At 40.8% G+C, this 19,268-nt stretch overlaps 1 protein-coding gene across 2 annotated transcripts in view; it reads right to left on the bottom strand.

Moving 5' to 3' along the window:
- Nucleotides 1–19,268, bottom strand: part of NAA25 (N(alpha)-acetyltransferase 25, NatB auxiliary subunit) — an 83,786-nt gene that overhangs the window by 46,847 nt on the left and 17,671 nt on the right. Inside the window, exons 3-9 of one of the 2 annotated variants that reach the window (XM_003274408.3) lie at nucleotides 18,623–18,761; nucleotides 15,570–15,688; nucleotides 8,998–9,072; nucleotides 6,585–6,692; nucleotides 6,145–6,223; nucleotides 3,632–3,743; nucleotides 2,613–2,702 (exon numbers count right to left, since the gene is read on the bottom strand). In XM_003274408.3, coding sequence (XP_003274456.1) covers nucleotides 2,613–2,702; nucleotides 3,632–3,743; nucleotides 6,145–6,223; nucleotides 6,585–6,692; nucleotides 8,998–9,072; nucleotides 15,570–15,688; nucleotides 18,623–18,761 — 722 coding nt within the window. The remainder of the gene's footprint in view (nucleotides 1–2,612; nucleotides 2,703–3,631; nucleotides 3,744–6,144; nucleotides 6,224–6,584; nucleotides 6,693–8,997; nucleotides 9,073–15,569; nucleotides 15,689–18,622; nucleotides 18,762–19,268) is intronic. The other variant, XM_030821418.1, reaches the window with a different exon arrangement.

Here is a 19,268-nt window from a genome sequence, read left to right on the forward strand (position 1 = left end):
CACATGAAAAAGGTATTTTATTGCTCCTATTGTCCTTCCCAAAGCTTAAAGTCAAGCCAAACTCATTTAAAAAAAAAGAAAAACGACTGATAATTATAAAATAATAGAAAAAGGAATAAAAGAGAACTATGAACATATTCTAACAGATAACATGTTATAAGATTACTCTCAATTTTGGCATTTGATTACTGCAGCATAACTTACCTTTTTTAAAAAAGAATGCATAATTTTGTATATATGAAATACTGCCTGGCCGGGTGTGGTGGCTCACGCCTGTAATCCCAGCACTTTGGAAACCCAAGGTGGGCGGATCACTTGAGGTCAGGAGTTCGAGACCAGCCTGGCCAGCATGGTGAAACCCCATCTCTACTAAAAGTATAAAAAACTAGCTGGGCGTGGTGGCATGCGCCTGTAGTCCCAGCTACTCAGGAGGCTGAGGCAGGAGAATCGCTTGAACCCAGGAGGGAGAGGTTGCAGTGAGCTGAGATCACGCCACTGCACTCCAGCCTAGGTGACAGAGTGTGCATTTCAAAAAAAAAAAAAAAGAAAAAGAAAAGAAAAGAAAAAAAATTGCCTAATAAAAATATAAGGCTGGGTGTGGTGGCTCACACCTAAAATCCCAGCACTTGGGATGCTGAGGTGGGAGGACTGTTTGGGCCCATGAGTTTGAGGCCAGCCTAGGCAATGCATGGAGACCCCATCTCTACAAAAAATTTAAAGCAGCCAATTGTGGTGACGCACACCTGTAGTCTCAGCTACTTGGGAGGCTGATGTGGGATGATCACTTGAGCCTGAGAGGCAGAGATTACAGTGGGAGGCAAGATTACATCACTGCACTCCAGAGTGGGTGACAGAGCAAGACCCCATCTCAAAAAAAAAAAAAAGGCTGGGCACGGTGGCTCACACCTGTAATCCTAGCATTTTGGTAAGCCAAGGCGGGTGGATCACTTGAGCTCACGAGTTCAAAATCAGCCTGGGCAACATGGTGAAACCCCATCTCTACAAAAAATACAAAAATTAGCCAGGCGTGGTGGCTCATGCCTGTAGTCCCAAGCTGCTTTTGGGGCTGAGGCAAAAGGATCACTTGAGCCCAGGAGGCAGAGGTTGCAGTGAGCCAAGATCACATCACTGCACTCCAGCCTAGGTGACAGAGTGAGACCCTGTCTTAAAAAAACACAAAAATTAAAAATTAAATACACACACACACACACACACATATATATATATTTTTGAGATGGGGTCTTGTACATTTTATTAAGAATGAAAGCTGAGAAAAATTAGGTAACCTAGTCAATATTACGAAGCAAGCATTAGCTCTTAACTGTCATCTTGAATCTTAACTTCTGTATTAATTTTTTAAAATATCCCATTTATTCATTTTTTTTTTTTTTTTTTTGAGAGGGAGTCTCACTCTGTCACCCAGGCTGGAGTGCACTGGCACAATCTCGGCTCGGCTCACTGCAAGCTCTGCCTCCCGGGTTCACTCCATTCTCCCTCCTCAGCCTCCAGAGTAGCTGGGACTGCAGGCGCCGGCCACCACGCCCAGCTAATTTTTTGTATTTTTAGTAGAGACGGGGTTTCACCATTCACAGGATGGTCTCGATCTCCTGACCTTGTGATCCTCCCGCCTCGGCCTCCCAAAGTGCTGGGATTACAGGCATGAGCCACCGTGCCCGGCCCCATTTATTCATTTAATTCTAGATGCCTATAAAAAGGAAAAAAAATTTATTGTAGTACTGCCTACAATAGCCAATAACAAAAGGACAAAGGAAAAAAAAGAGATCTTCAAAAATCCAAGTATCATCAATAGGAAAAAGGCTAAATGAATTATGGTACATCTGGAGTACTCTTAAACCACTGGGGGAAAAAAAAACATGAAAGAGATCTACGTGCACCAGAAATGAAAGATGTTCAAGATATATTTTAAGGCGGAAACTAACAGGTTGCAAATCATGTCTAATACAATCCCATTTTTATATTAAATATAAGAATAATTAAGCCAGGCACAATGGCCCACACCTGTAATCTCAGCACTTTCGGAGGCTGAGATGCTGAGGTGGGTGGATCACCTGAGGTCAGGAGTTCGAGACCAGCCTGGCCAACACAGTGAAACCCCGTCTCTATCAAAAATACAAAAATTAGCTGAGCATGGTGGCAGGCGCCTGTAGTCCCAGCTATTCGGGAGGCTGAGGCAGGAGAATTGCTTGAATCTGGGAAGCGGAGGTTGCAGTGAGCCAAGATTGTGCCATTGCACTCCAGCCTGGGTGACAAGAGCCAAACTCCATCTCAAAAAAAAAAAAAGAGAAAAAGAAAAAGAATAATTATCTTAGCATAAAGATGAAAATAAATCTCACGGAAAGGCACCGAACTGTTAATAAGAGTTATTTTTGGAATGGTAGGATAAGTGGAAATTAGCACACCACATATTTTGGCACTAACATGATTTTTAGATGGAACTTATTTTATACTTTAAAAAATATGAAAAAATCTCATACTTTGAAAGGAATACTTTATTGAGACAGAAAAAGAGAATTCAATTGGCTTATAATGAAATCCTTTCACTACACTATATTAAAAAGTGCTGTTGTAATTCAGGAAAGAAGACAACTTACTGTTCACCTTCAGCAGGAGGAGTCCAGGCCTCTTCAATCAGTCGAAAGACAGAATCGAAATAAGTCAGATAGAACTGCCAGTCATCTGAGCTAAAATCAGATTGAATGAAGCACACAGGATTAAACCCAAGTTGTGACATATCTTCCTTAGGAACCATGATATTCAATTTATTTTGTAAGTTATATTTTAGTATGTAGTAGGTTGGCTTACCCCCACCCACTCCATGTTTCCTTTGCAACTCTAAAAGGGCATTTTCCAGAGGCATTTTCAAAGTAATACTACTTTGTATTTGTAAAGAGTAGTAAACTACTCTTTCCTTCAATAAAATGACCAGGTCTAGAAAACTAATATTCATAACAGAAAAGTCCCCACATAAGCACTTCCGAAATGGAGGGAAGGGGAGAGAAATGTTGTAGCAAAGAATGAAGCCTCTCTCTTTTAGGGGAATACTGAATTTGAGAAATTAATGATTTTCAGTGTTCATTCTTAAGCCCTAACTAGAATTCAGCACCATGGTGGCACAAGTATCTTTTTTTTTTTTTTTTTTGAGACGGAGTCTCACCCTGTCACCCAGGCTGGAGTGCAGTGGCACGATCTCAGCTCACTGCAACCTCTGCCTCCCGGGTTCAAGCAATTCTTGTGCCTCAGCTTCCCGAGGAGCTGGGACTACAGGCGCACACCACCACGACTAGCTAATTTTTGTATTTTTAGTAAAGACAGGATTTCGCCATGTTGGCCAGACTGGTCTCAAACTCCTGACCTCAAGTGATCTGCCTGCCTTGGCCTCCCAAAGTGCTGGGATTATAGGCATAAGCCACCATGCCCAGCCTTCAAGTACCATTATAATACTCTACTGAAAGATGAAGGCTCCTTAAAAACTTTTAGAAACATGCAGGACACAACTACTATAAGAAGACTTTATGCCCAGACACTTCAAAGCATAGACACCAAGAAAATCAATAGTGAGGTCTTAAAGCCTCACTACAGTCAAATGGTACAAAAGAAAGCTTTTACTCACTTTTTTAGTAAGAGGCGCCTGGAAAGGGCATTGCACTCTGGCCACCTGCTCAGCTTCTTGTACATAGCCATGCATTTATTTTCCCGACTCTGAATCTCACTTGTCAACTTCTCTAAAATCAAAAGTTATAAAAGTTGGTAAGCTGGTTTCATTTCTGCTCAATAACCAGAATAGAGTCCAACCACAAGAAGGAATATGTCACATTTTCTTTTCTTTTGAGACAGAGTTTCACTCTTGTCACCCAGGCTGGAGTGCAATGGTACGATCTTGGCTCACTGCAACCTCCACCTCCTGGATTCAAGTGATTCTGCTGTCTCAGCCTCCCAAGTAGCTGGGATTACAGGCATCTGCCACCAAGCCCGGCTAATTTTTGTATTTTTAGTAGAGACAGGGTTTCACCATGTTGGCCAGGCTGGTCTTAAACTCCTGACCTCAGGTGATCCACAGCCTCCCAAAGTGCTGGGATTACAGCTGTGAGCTACCGGACCCGGCCTAAATGTCACATTTTCTTATTCACTCTCTTAGAAAATGGGACCACTATTACATACAAACTACTACTATCTTATTAAAGATTATTTTACTTCAAAGAAAAAAGTACATTACTGACAGTAAATTTTTATAATCATTTTCTTTGTAAAAGGATAGGTTTCACAATGTTTTGGGTTGAAGATCTATTAATAGTACATGGGATGTACTTATAAAATCCCAACAGCATCTAGGGACTAGTAAATTTAGTCCATAGACAGGCTGCCCATCCATACAGTTCCAAAACATCAAAGAGGACTGAGCTGACATGAGGTAAGAAAGATGAGATGTTGGAAGAAGACAAAAAAGAGTGGAGATGAATCAAACTCTTTCCAAACAACTGAAAACAAAAAAACTAGGATGATAGTTCTGACCAAATTAGATTTGCCCAACTGTTTAGCAGATTAAGGATACCAAAAATTACATTATGAACTTCCAGTTGAGAATCTAAATTTTTACTATCCATAGAACTATAATCTAGTTTAAAAAAAAAAAAAAAGGCCAGGCATGACAGGTCACACCTGTAGTAATCCCAGCACTTTGGGAGGCTGAAGCAGGCAGATCGCTTGAGACCAGGAGTTCGAGACCAGCCTGGGCAACACAGCGAGACCCCCACCTCTACAAAAAATACAAAAATTAGCCAGGCTTGGTGGCATACGCCTGGAGTCCTAACTATTTAGGAGGCTGTGGTGAGAGGATAACTTAAACCCAGGAGGTCAAGGCTGCAGTGAGCTGTGATGACGCCACTGCATTCTAGCCTGGCCAACAGAGCAAGGCCCTATCTCAAAAAAAAAAAAAAAAAAAAAAGAAGTTTCTTGTGAGTAGCCTAAATATCCATCAAAAACTGGTTAAGTAAATTTCTACATTCACACTGTGGAACACTGGACAGTCATTAAAGGAGTGAGGTAGTGAACTTTATCTCTAGGAAATACTATTTAGTTAAAATAATAATAATAATAATAATAATAATAAAATAATGGAGGCGAGGCGTGGTGGCTCACACCTGTAATCCCAGCACTTTGGGAGGCGGAGGCAGGCAGATCACTTGAGGTTAGGAGTTTGAGACCAGCCTGGCCAACATGGTGAAACCCCGTCTCTACTAAAAATACAACAATTAGCTGGGCGTGGTGGTGTGTGCCTGTAGTCCCAGCTACTCAGGAGGCTGAGGCAGGAGAATCGCTTGAACCCAGGAAGCGGAGGTTGCAGTGAGCCAAGATCGCACCACTGCCCTCCAGCCTGGCCACAGAGTGAGACTCTGTCTCCAAAAAAAAAAAAAAAAAAGAAAGAAAGAAAGAAATAATGGAGCCCAGTGTGGTGGTGCGTGCCCGTAGTCCTAGCTACTTGGGAGGCTGAGATGGGAGAATCACTTGAGCCCAGGAGTTCAAGTCCAGCCTGGGCAACACAGTGAGACCTCATCTCTTTAAAATAAATAAATAAATAATAAAAATAAATTATGGGTATAATAGTATGCAGAGCAGAGGTCACAAACTCAAATGCCTTCATAAGACAGACATACAAATAAAGGAATGTTTGTGGTATCTACAGAGGACAAATCCTGACTAGAAGGGCATTAATTAATTTAACATTTTTAAAGAAAAAATTTTTTTAAATAAAAACATTGTGCTAACTGAATAACATTATTCTATGAGCCAGGTATACTATGTTTTCATTCGTGTTTTAAAAAAAAAAGTGGGGAAGATGAATCTTTACAAGAATATAAAGTATAACTGGAGGAAAACCTAGGGGAAGAGGGCTAGAGATCTGGAGTATAACCTTTCACACTCCTTGAAGTTTCTGAATCTGTTATTTTCAAGTAAAAACATTTTTAAAAATAAATTTACAACATACAGAAAAGTCTGGAAGAATATAACAAAACGATCAAAAGTGTTTATGTCTTTATATCCTTATGTGGAAATTTTCTACAATAAACATTTTTCGTGTTTAAATAGGAAAAAAAAAAAAGCTTTAAGAAAATCTTTAAAAATTACCTCCTAATTTCCCTCTGATGACATCCAAGGCCTCCTGGTACTTTCCCAAACGTTCCAGGATCATATAATAAAGTTCAACCTTACAGAAAAAAAACAAGAAGTGCGACTTCTGAAACTTAATAAAAACGTAGTGATTTATAGGTTTTTAAAAGGTTATTTAATACAGCATGTCTTCAAATGAGATGAAACTGACAGTAAGAAGCAGGTAACAGGATCTTCTCCATCTATATCTCTCCCGTCTATACACATCTCAGCCTAGAGTACTTGCTAGAAACAGGTCAGTGATTAGACCTACGCTGAGGGCTTCGCATTTACCCAAAGGCCAAGAGTGAGGACCCAGCTATCAAATTGGAACAAAACAACAGTTCATAGTATTATAACATCATATTGTAGCACTAGCAAAAAAATGAAAACATAAAAGTAGGACTTAAAATACTCACTTCAGCCTCAGCTTCTATCTTATCCTCTTTCACCATTTTTTCGACCATTCTCTCAGCAAGGGGCAGAAACATTGTTTTTGAGAGGTTTTCATCCTGTGCCGATATAGACTGAAAGAAAAATAACGTTTCATTCCAATTCTCCCCTGCTTGCACTACTGATATTAACATTACTGTTAATTGGGCACATAATTATCAATCCACCATGTCAAATATCAGACCTAATATGAATTCCCTGCCAAGGAGGTACATTACAGAGTGGTTTGTTTTACAAAAGATTTCTATGCTAAAGATTCATTATCCTATGTGTTCTTGAAATACTGAGCTTCCACAATACAACCTAGCATTTAAGTTGGTTATTTATACATTTTTCTAGAAGAATGTAAAGAGGGAGCATGCCTATACTGTTTATTATTTATGAGTATTATCAGGTATTTGAAGACGAAAGCCTTCCAGGTATCTTTGAGATGTTCACATACTAGAAGACAAATGCCAATTCCTTTCATTACACAGTTTACTAGTAGCTAGTTACCTTAAATTGGTAACAAAAATTAACACATGAAATTAATAAAGTTAATAACACCAGATTCTGCTCACAGCTCACTTAACCCTTGTAAACAACCTTTCAAGGTAGATATTATGCTTATTTTACAAAGAAACTAAGGTTAGGCCAGGTGTGGTGGCTCATGACTGTAAACTTAACACTCCGGGAGGCTGAGGCAGGTGGATCCCTTGAGGCCAGAAGTTTTCAGACCAGCCTGGCCAACATGGCGAAACCCCCGTCTCTACTGAAAAATAATAAAAAAAATTAGCTGGGTGTATGTGGTGGTGTAAGCTTGTAATCCTAGCTACTTGGGAGGCTGAGACATGAGAATCGCTTGAACCTGGGAGGTGCAGTAAGCTGAGGTCATGCCACTGCACTCCAGCTTGGACAACAGAAAAAAAAAAAATTAAGGCTAAGAGATTCCCCAGACAGCTTTACCAGACATGTGGTAAAGCTAATGTATGAAGGCAGACCTGTCTGACCCCACAACATCTGTTCTTAAACACTACTTTTAAATCCTTCCTCCCCATCCTCTCCTATACAGAATCTCACTTTGGTCCCTGGGAGAGAAGTGTCTCCTTTCTGCAAAAGAGCAAACTGAGCCTCAGAAAGGAGAAGTGATAGAAGAAGGCCACCCAGTTCAATGAGCCATTAACTAACCAGCAATATTGTCTTAAAAGCAAACCTCAAGTTGTAATATCAAACATTTCAAGGCTCATGCTTGATCAAGCAACCCAGCAATAGATCAGAGATTCAGGGGAAATACAGTCCATGCTACCCACAAATAAACTGATATACCAACTCATAAAGAATACTCAAGGGCTAGGCGCGGTGGCTCATGTCTGTAATCCCAGCACTTTGGGAGGCCGAGGCAGGCGGATCACAAGGTCAGGAGATCGAGACCATCCTGGCTAACATGGTGAAACCCCGTCTCTACCAAAAATACAAAAAAATTAGCCGGGCATAGTAGCAGATGCCTGTAGTCCCAGCTACTCGGGAGGCTGAGGCAGGAGAATGGTGTAAACCTGGGAGGTGGAGCTTGCAGTGAGATCGCGTCACTGCACTCCAGCCTGGGCGAGAGAGAGAGACTCCGTCTCCAAAAAAAAAAAAAAAAAACTCAAAACCCCTAACTTAAGTCAATTGACAACACAAAGTACCTGTTTGACATGCTGCAACACATTACACAAAATGTTCACAGTCAGATGCAGAGGCTCATGCTTATCATCCCAGCACTTTGGGAGGCTGAGGCAGGAGGACTGCTTGAGGCCAGGAGTTCAAGACCAGCCTGGTCAAAAGAGTGAGACCCTGTCTCTACAAAAATTTTTTTTTTTTTTGAGACAGAATCTCGCTCTATTGCCAGGCTAGAGTGCAGTGGCATGATCTCGGCTCACTGAAACCTCCGCCTCCCAGGTTCAAGCAACTCTCCTGCCTCAGCCTCCAGAGTAGCTGGGATTACAGGCACATGCCACCATGCCCAGCTAATTTTTGTATTTTTAGTAGAGATGCGGTTTCACCATGTTGGTCAGGATGGTCTCGATTTCCTGACCTTGTGATCCACCCACCTCGGCCTCCCAAAATGCTGGGATTACAGGCGTGAGCCACCACACCTGACCAAAAAAAAATTTTTTTTTAATTAGCCAGGCAAGGTGGTATGCATCTGTAGTCCAGCTACTTGGGAGGCTGAGGTAGAGGGACTGCTTGAGCCTAGGAGGTCAAGGCAGCAGTGAGCTATGATTGCACCACTACACTCCTACCTGGGTGACAGCGTGACCCTGTCTCAAACAAAAAAAAAAGTTCAGAAGACACACTGAGGACAATAACTATATAAAAAATAAAACCAAACCTCAATCCCATTCTGAATGCCATACTCACTTGCATAATTAAGCTCATCACAGACCAAAAGTAGTAGGGATTTTTGGGGACAATCTTATATAGAGCCATGCCAGCCTAAAAGAGAACCATAAATATTTTATTTAGAAAACACCATACAGAGCGGGATTAATGATCTAGATACATGACAAAAAGTTTCTTGGGAGAACAGCAATATATTTACATATCCCAGTTAGTGTAAATTCCTAGTGACTTGATGGCTTTAGCAACAGCAGTAATCACAAAGGTGAATTTTCATGTTATGAGTGATACTTCACTTTTTGAACCAGAATTTACTAAAATTAAAGTCCAATATTTCCAGAATACACTGCAATCCAGTATAGTTCTAGAAGACTACAAAGCAAACACAAAATTTGGCTTGTAAGTGTACATCAATAAACTTTACTTAAGATACCACACTAACCAGTTATTAGCAAAAACAAATAAACAAGCCCAGAGAATATACTTAAACTTCAATATCAGAAAAGATTACCATGCCATAATTCAAAAATTCTTCTTAGCTTAGGAAAATAATATGGTTCCTTCAAGATTCCAATAATTAGAACTGAAATCTTTCATTATGAAATGTATAATATGCAAATACTTAAAAGCAGGAACATGCTTTTAAAAAAGAATAGACCTATTCAAGTATAATTGAGACTCTATCCATAATTAGCCAACTAGTAATTGATGCTAAAAACTCCATCAGGTAATTTTCATATGTTTTTTAATCTTTTGCCTACTGCCAATCTAATTCAAAAATTACATGGAGCTCCTATGAAGTAGAAGAAACTATCTATTCCTGACAAAGATTCAAAGATCGAGTCTGTCCCAAAGGCATTTAAAAGCGGGGGAGAAAACAAATACATAAATGACTGAAATGTATTTAGCAATAAAAATAAATGTCCTGGGCCAGGCACAGTGGCTCATGCCTGTAATCCCATCACTTTGGGAGGCCGAGGCTGGCAGATCATCTCAGTTCAGGAGTTCGAGACTAGCCAAGCCAACATGGAGAAACCCTATCTCTACTAAAAATACAAAAATTAGCTGGGCGTGGCGGCAGGGACCTGTAATCCAAGCTACTTGGGAGGCTAAGACAGGAGAATCGCTTGAACCTGGGAGGCAGAGGTTGCAGTGAGCAGAGATCGTGCCACTGCACTCCAGCCTGGGCAACAGAGTAAGACTTTGTCTCCAAAAAATAAATAAATAAAAATAAAAAATAAAAGTCCTAGGCCAGCCATGATGACTCATGACTGTAATCCCAACGTTTTGGGAGGTTGAGACAGGAGGATCATATGAGCCCAAGGAGACTGAGACCAGCCTGGGCAACATTGTAAAACCTTACACACACACACATATGTATGTTAACCAGGGTGGTGGCAAGCACCTGTGGTCCCAGCTACTGGCAAGAGGCTGAGGTGGGAAGATCACCTGAGCCCAGGGAGGCCGAGGCTACAGTGAGCTGTGATCACACTACTGCACTCCAGCCTGGGCAGCAAATCAAAATCAAATGTCTCAAAATCAAAATAATAAAACTAAATATAAAAATAAACATCCTATATAAAACACCATGCTAGGGTGTTTCCAAGGAAGGCAAAGTTGTTCATTTTCTTATCTCTTCTTTCTTTAAGGGAAAGTAGAGAGGAGAACGTTACCATTAAAGCCCCTCCAAAGTAGCCATCTTTCAGATGACTTTGAAGGTCAAACAGAACACGGCGGCGGGGGGTGGGGGGTGGGGGGTGTGGTAATGATACATACAAAACTACAAATATTTGAGGTGAATGGGTAAATGAATCAACTCAAAGTAGGAGAAAAATGAGTCTGAACAAAAAACATTCAAGAAAGTCAAGGGATGTATGCTGATAAAAACAAGCAGGATGTCTGGCTAAAACAATTAAGAGTAGTAGGAAAAGCGTTGAAAGGTAGACCAAGGTACTTTTGTTGTAAGGTATTAAAAAAGGAGCCTATATAGAATAGAGAAGTGATATTTATAAATCTATACTCTTCTAGGAATAGTATCTTAGCAGTACTGTGAAGAGACAAAATAGGAAGAAAAGGTGAGGTAATGAGGCACAAAACCAGGATGGGGTAGATCAAATAGAAAAGAAACCTGAAAAGATACAGCAGAGGCTGGGCACCGTGGCTCACGCCTGTAATCCCAACACTTTGAGAGGCCGAGGCAGGAGGATCACCTGAGGTCAGGAGTTCGAGACCAACTTGGCCAATAAAGTTAAGGTAAAAGATAAAAGTGATGGTGAAACCCCGTCTCTACTAAAAATATGAAAATTAACTGGGCGTGGTGGTGGGTGCCTGTAATCTCAGCTGCTCAGGGAGCTGAGGCAGGAGAATCGCTTGAACCCAGGAGGTGGAGGTTGCAGTGGGCCGGAATTGCACCATTGCACTGCAGCCTGGGCGACAAGAGTGAAACCCCATCTCAAAGAAAAAAAAAAAAAAAGATACAGCAGTGGCAGAATAAACATGATCTAGAGATGACAAGGACATACAGGATAGGAGAGTCTAAGATGGCTTGAGGCACCTGCTTCTAACACTGGGGTACATATACTCCACAGGTATACAATGAAAAATGTTAGGAAATTCCATTGATCCCTGGGAAGCCTTTACAATCAAAAGAAAAAATAATAATTTTTTCTTTGAGTTAGAAAACCGACTGGGTACAGTGGTTCATGCCTGTAATCCCTGCACTTTGGGAAGCCAAGGCAGGAGGACTGCTTGAGCCCAGCAGTTCAAGACCAGCCTGGGAAACATAGTGAAATCCCAACTCTACAAAAAATGAATAAATGTTTAAAAATAAATAAAAGTTAGGAAATCCATTTTACTTGAGAATATGGGAAAACACTTTTATAATGACATACAGAGATAAAAATATACAACATTAGAATATGAATTAATATAAAATGCAATGCAAAAATTTCATGTCCATACCCTATGATCTTGCAGGCTCTTATAATCTGCTGAAACAAAATTTTTGATGACAGACAAGTTTAAAAACATGGATCTAAGTTGGTGACTCAGAATGAGAATGTCATTTACAGGAAAAGAAAAGCCTTATCATTATATGAATAACTAGCTACTCTTCATTTATGGTGGTTTCAAAATCACCAGCCAGAGATGTTATTTGGGGCAGCAGAAGCTCTTAAGTTTCCCTCCCTCCTACCTCCACGAGTTTATACAAATCATTTATTTGCTTAACAAATTATTGTGCAGATGCTATTCTAGGCAATGGAAAATCAACAATGAGCAAATCAAACAAAAACCTTCATCCATATGAAACATGACATTAAATTTGTGAAATACCTATTACCTCAGACTGACATTCCATACTCAAAATAAACATACTTAAGCTAAGAAATTGTAACTTCCTTAAGCAGCAACAATGACAGCATAAAAATTAGCCAGGCGCAGGCGGGGCGCAGTGGCTCATGCCTGTAATCCCAGCACTTTGGGAGGACAAGATGGGCGGGTCATGAGGTCAAGAGATCAAGACCAGCCTGGCCAGCATGGTGAAACCCCATCTCTACTATAAATACAAAAAATTAGCTGGGCGTAGTGGCGCGTGCCTGTAGTCCCAGCTACTCGGGAGGCTGAGACAGGAGGATCTCCTCTTGAACCTGGGAGGCAGAGGTTGCAGTGAGCCAAGATCACACACACCACTGCACTCCAGCCTGGAGACAGAGCGAGACTCCATCTCAAATAAATAAATAAATAAATAAAAATTAGCCAGGTGCGGTGGCTCACGCCTGTAATCCCAATACTTTGGGAGGCTGAGGCGGGTAGATCACTTGAGGTCAGGAGTTCGAGACCAGCCCGGCCAACATGGTGAAACCCCATCTCTATTAAACATACAAAAATTAGCTGGGTGCAGTGGCTCACGCCTGTAATCCCAGCACTTTGGGAGGCCAAAGCAGATGGGTCACGAGGTGAGGAGTTGGAGACCAGCCTGACCAACATAGTGAAACCCCATCTCTACTGAAAATTTAAAAATTAGCTGGGCATGGTGGTGTGCACCTGTAATCCCAGCTACTCAGGAGGCTGAGGCAGGAGAATCGCTTGAACCCAGGAGGCGGAGGTTGCAGTGAGCCGAGATCACGCCACTGCACTCCAGCCTGGGTGACAGAGCAAGACTCCATCACAAAAAAAAAAAAAAAAAAAAAAAAAAAAAAATAGCCAAGTGTGATGGCAGGCACCTGTAATCCCAGCTACTCGGGAGGCAGAGGCAAGAGAATCTCTTGAACCTGGGAGGCAGAGTTTGCAGTAAGCTGAGATCATGCCACAGCACTCCAGCCTGGGTGACAGAGAGAGTCTGTCTATCTCAAAAAAAGAAAAAGAAAAAAGAAAGAAAAGAAGTATATCTTTTTTGAGGACAGCATGAGAAGAATGGGAAGAGAAGGTCATTTTACAACCTGCTTGTCTCAATTAACATATACTAGGAACATCTTTCTATGTCAACCATATAAAGACACCCAGTATTATTTGGAGAGATGGGGGAATGTATTTTATGTACCGTAGGGATGAACTATAACTTCTTTTACTCTGTCCTTATGAATGAATATTTAATACACTTTGCTTAAAACATAATCTTACAAATAAAAATGATATTAAGGATTTATATGTATATATGTTAGCATTGCCAATTTTAAAAAATATACCCATTTTATGGCTGGGCACAGTGGCTCACGCCTGTAATCCCAGCACTTTGGGAGGCTGAGGCGGGCAGATCATGAGGTCAGGAGTTTGAGACCAGCCTGGCCAACATGGTGAAACCCCATCTCTACTAAAAATACAAAAATTAGCTGGGTGTGGTGACGTGCGCCTGTAGTCCCAGTACTCGAGAGGCTGAGGCAGAAGAATCGCTTGAATCCGGAAGGTGGAGGTTGCAGTGAGACGAGATCGTACCACTGAATTCCAGCCTGGGTGACAGAGCAAGACTGTCTCAAAAAAAAAAAAAAAATGTATATATATATATATATACACACACACACACACCCATAACCATTTTATGTTTTTAAAAATTATAATGTCTAAATACCTTTCAGTAAATAAATTAATAAAATGTTATTAAATAATTGCATTGGGACCCCTCAAAAAATTTCTCCAGCTGGGCGCACTGGCTCACATCTGTAATCCCAGCATTTTGGGAGCCCAAGGTGGGTGGATCACTTGAGGTAAGGAGTTCGAGACCAGCCTGGCCAACATGGTGAAACCTCGCCTCTACTAAAAACACAAAAATTAGCCAGGTGTGGTGGTGTATACCTGTAATCCCAGGTACTCGGGAGGCTGAAGCAGGACAATCGCTTGAACCTGGGAGGCGAGGTTGCAGTGAGCTGAGATCGTGCCACTGCACTCCAGCCTGGGCGACAGAGCAAGACTCCATCACACAAAAAAAAAAAAAGAAAAGAAAAGAAAAAAACTTCTCCTATGTTAAAACTTGCATAAATGTAAAATACAGAGACTGATTTTAAGAAAGAATTTGTATTAATATAGTATCTGCCACCCTGCCCAAATTATCTATTGTTATAACTTGATATTTAATGTAAAGAATAAGATAAAAACCCAAAAAATTTTGCCTTCAGAAGATATTATACCACAAAGAAAGCATTTCTAAAAAAGTACTAGCTTAGGCTGGGTGGCTCATGCCTGTAATCCCACTACTTTGAGAGGCCAAGGCAGGCAGATTACCTGAGGTCGGGAGTTTGAGACCAGCCTGACCAACATGGAGAAACCCCGCCTCTATTAAAAATACAAAATTAGCCAGGAGTAGTGGCGCATGCCTGTAATCCCAGCTACTCAGGAGGCTGAGGCAGGAGAATAGCCTGAACCCAGGAGGCAGAGGTTGCAGTGAGCCAAGATCGCACCATTGCACTCCAGCCTGGGCAGCAACAGCAAAACTCCATCTCTAAAAAAAAAAAAAAAAACTAGCTTGACATCAGAGCCATTTATAGAATTAATAATGCTGATTACATTTCTCTGAGATGTTAGCTCTATCCACAACCTAATTCAAATGTGCCCAATCCTTCAGATGTATGTAAAGAATATCTAAAATATGGTAGCTGCCAAATAAGCTGCCTCAAACCAAAAAAATAATAAATAAAAATAAAAAATAAAAAGAAACATCCCAGGCAACAAGCATTTTCCCCCGGTGGATTTAAAAATCTTAGCAGGCTATCAACAGTTTAAATTTACAAATTAGATGTAAACTTTAAAGTTACTCTTTCCATAGTTGTTCATTTTTTGCTCTGGTATATCTGCCCACTTTCTGAAAATTTAACAGCAATCTGATGCAGTAGGACAATCTGAAGCTGAATTACCAAAACCAAACAAAACATAACATCAGGCCACAAAAGAACAATCAACTTATTCCCAAATAAAACATTTAAAGATCTTAAATAATAGTTCAACTTTAAACACATAAGGAAAACAACTGACTGACCTCCACACAGAAAAATCCATAAATTCAATTCTACACACACACATACCCAGTGCAGTTAATCACAAGAAAGAGACTTTTACTTCTAATAGTAAATCCCATAGCCCAGTAGGTTTGGGCATCAAATTACCTGTTGCATTTTCTTGTATTCACCCACTCTGGCATAGGCCATGAAGAGGTGAGAGTGATACTCCTCACTACTGGGAACTTTCTTCACAGCTGCCTCATAAAGTTTTGTAACTAACTCCGCTAAGATAAAGAGAAATAAGATTTAAGTTATACTTCAAGAACATTCTAATGGCATTTAATGTTCTTCCTATTTGGCAGAAATAGATGTCTCCTATCATTACAGAAGTATCTGCTTTGCCTCATCCAATCATTATTCATCTCTTGGTTGGTGGTGTTTAAATGAAGCATGGAATAGGTCAAGCCTTCTCATAGCATTTACAACATATAAGACCTTATAGGATCTGGCCTCTGTCTCCTCTTTCCCTCAGCACTTTATCATGTAGCCACAAACTATTTGTAGTTCCACCAGATTCTCCGGGATGTATCATACATACCTCTATGCCTCAACACTCTTCCCTCTGCCTGAATTCTCCTTTCCTCTCTTTTATCTTAGTGAACATTAGCCAAGACCCAATTCAAAGGTAAGCTGAACTATAAGACTTTCTCTGAACACCATCTCTGCTTCTCCACTGCAATTTGACCACTGCCTCCCTCTGCCATCTTGGAATCTTATATAAATAAGTATATTGTAGTTTTTTTTTTTTTTTTTTTTTTTTTTTTGGAGATAGGTTCTCACTCTGTCGCCCAGGCTGGAGTGCAATGGCACAATCACGGCTCACTGCAGCCTCGACCCTTCAAGCTCAGGTAATTCTCCGACCTCAGCCTCCCAAGTAGCTGTTCTGCAGGCACATACCACCACAACTGGCTTATTTTTTATATAGACGGTGTTTTGCCATGTTGCCCAGGCTGTACTGTAGCATTTATTAACACATAATGTAGTATACTGTCTAGTGATCTATTTCCCCTTATAGACAATGAGTGACATGACAGCAGAAAGTGCTTTTTTATTTTGAGACAGAGTTTTGTTTTGCTCTTGTTACCCAGGCTGGAGTGCAATGGTGTGATCTCGGCACACCGCAACCTCTGCCTCCTGGGTTCGAGTGATTCTCCTGCCTCAGCCTCCCAAGTAACTGGGATTACAGGCATGCATCACCACACCCGGCTCATTTTGCATTTTTAGTAGAGACGGGGTTTCTCCATGTTGGTCAGGCTAGTCTCGAACTCCCGACCTCAGGTGATCCGCCCATCTCGGCCTCCCAAAGTGCTGGGATTACAGGCGTGAGCCACCACGCCCGGCTGAAAGTGCATTTTTTATCTTTGACTCTGATAGAATAACAGTCATAGAGAAACATGCCACCAATATTTGTGGAGTAAATGATTTTTTTTAAAACACTGGAGAAGAATCCACATCCCTAAATCAACATAATCTGTAAATACTCAGATATAATACCTCAACTCTTAAGTTTTATCTTTTGTAAAAATTAAAAACAAAATTGAAGCTGAGCACATTGCCTCGTGCCTATAATCCCAGCACTTTGGGAGGCTGAGGCAGGTGGATTGCTCGAGCCTAGGAGTTCGAAACTAGCCTGGACAACACAGCAAAACCCTGTCTCAAAAGAAATTGGCAAAAATATTTAAGGTTACAAATACCAAATGTTACAACCTGAGCTATTTGAATGAATGAAGAGAGAAAGAATACCAAGTGTTGACAAGCATGTAAGCAATCAGAACTCAAAAACTGCTATTCTATTTATAAAAGAAGTTGACATTATCTTGCTTTAAGCTAAACATACACTTACCCCATGACTTGAAAATTCCACTCCTAGATATTGTAATGTAGTTACCCAGTGAAATATTTTGTGGTAGTGAAAATGGATTAACTATAGCCACTTGGCTATTAGATGAAAAATGCAAGCCATAGAATATACATAGTACAGATACACTAACAAAAGTTTAAAATTAAGCAAAACTAATAATGTATTACTAAGAGAAATAAATGTAATAAACATTTAAAGAGAAGCAAGAGAATAAAAAATATTCAGGATAGCAAGTAACTCCTGGTAGGTAAAAGGAGAATTAAGATTGATTGAGGAGGCCAGGCGCACTTGGCTCACGGCTGTAATCCCAGCTCTTTGGGAGGCCAAGGCAAGTGGATCACTTGAGGTAAGGAGTTTGAGACCAGCCCGGCCAACATGGTGAAACCCGTCTCTACTAAAAATACAAAAATTAGCTGGGGATGGTGGTGTATGCCTGTAATCCCAGCTACCTGGGAAGCCGAGGCAGGAGGGGATGCATGAACTTAGGAGGTGGAAGTTTTGATTCTCCTGCCTCAGCTTCCCAAGTAGCTGGGATTACAGGCGCGCACCACCACCCCCAGTTAATTTTTGTATTTTTAGTAGAGACAAGGTTTCACTATGTTGGCCGGGCTGGTCTCTAACTCCTGACCTCAAATGATCTGCCCGCCTTGGCCATCCAAAGTGCTGGGATTACAGCTGTGAGCCACTACGCCCGGTAACGCTCCATTTCTTAAATTAGGTGGTAGGTTCATGAGTTTTCATTATTACACATCAAATTTACTTATATGTTACATAAAAAAGATTATTGTATAATATGTACTATGAAAAATATGTATTATTTCACAATAAAATATTTAAGAAATTAACAATAAAAACCTTTATTTCAGAAAAAATGATGGACTACTTAGAATATGCTCTGAAGCAATCTGCCAGGGGAAAGGGTATAAACAAAATAAAATGGGCCATGTGTTAATTGCTGAAGGTGGATAATGAGAACAATGGGGTTTATTATTCTATTCTATTTTTGTCTGCTTGAAATTTTCCATATTAAAAAGTGAAAATAAGGGTGAAGCCTCCCTTTAGCAAATCAAAATATCACAAATGAAGTCACTTTAATCCTCATTCCAATTCAAGGATCCTAATGCATGTAAACTATCCTTTCTATCTACAGTTCTCACAAACCCTGGCTAATGCGTTATTCTACCTACTGTCATCCATTCAAATCATGAGTGACAAATCAGACAAGGGCAAACAGATAGTCAGAAATATCCAAAATGTTCAGCTCAAGTTGAAAAACAATGAAAAGAAAGAAACATACGTCGGTGCATCTCCCGGTAAAGGATAGTCAGTGCCTGCAGTGAGTTGTCATCTGTGGGTTCAAGGGCTGCCACCTCCTGTGCAAGAGTAAAGGCTTCCTCTTGCTTTCCAGTTCTCTGTAAACCAATTGCCTTTAAAACCTGATAGTAACAAAAGAAAAATCAGCTTTTAAAAGGACAGAAAAGGAAATATGAACCAAAGAAAGCCGATCTGAAAGAACAAGTATTAAGGTATGCCTAGGTTGCTGATATACTAGTTTCATGCCAGGTGTGGTGGCTCACATCTATAATCCCGGCACTTTGGGAGGCTGAGACAGGCACATCACTTGAGCCCAGGAGTTCAAGACCAGCCTGGGCAATGTGGTGAGACTCCATCTCTACAAAAAATAAAAAATTAGCTGGGTATGGTGGTGTGCACCCAGCTACTTGACAGGTTGAGATGGGAGGACTGCTCGAGCCCGGGAGGTCGATCACACCACGGCACTCCAGCGTGGGCGACAGAAGGAGATCCTGTCTCGAAAAAAAAAAAAGTGAACAATAGGACTGGCATGGTGCACTCATGCCTATAACACTTTGGAAGACTAAGGCAGGAGGATCACTTGAGCCCAGAACTTTCAGACCAGCCTAGGCAACACAGTGAGACCTCAT

Source organism: Nomascus leucogenys, chromosome 10, assembly GCF_006542625.1.
Source record: "Nomascus leucogenys isolate Asia chromosome 10, Asia_NLE_v1, whole genome shotgun sequence".
Taxonomy (NCBI): Eukaryota; Metazoa; Chordata; class Mammalia; order Primates; family Hylobatidae; genus Nomascus; species Nomascus leucogenys.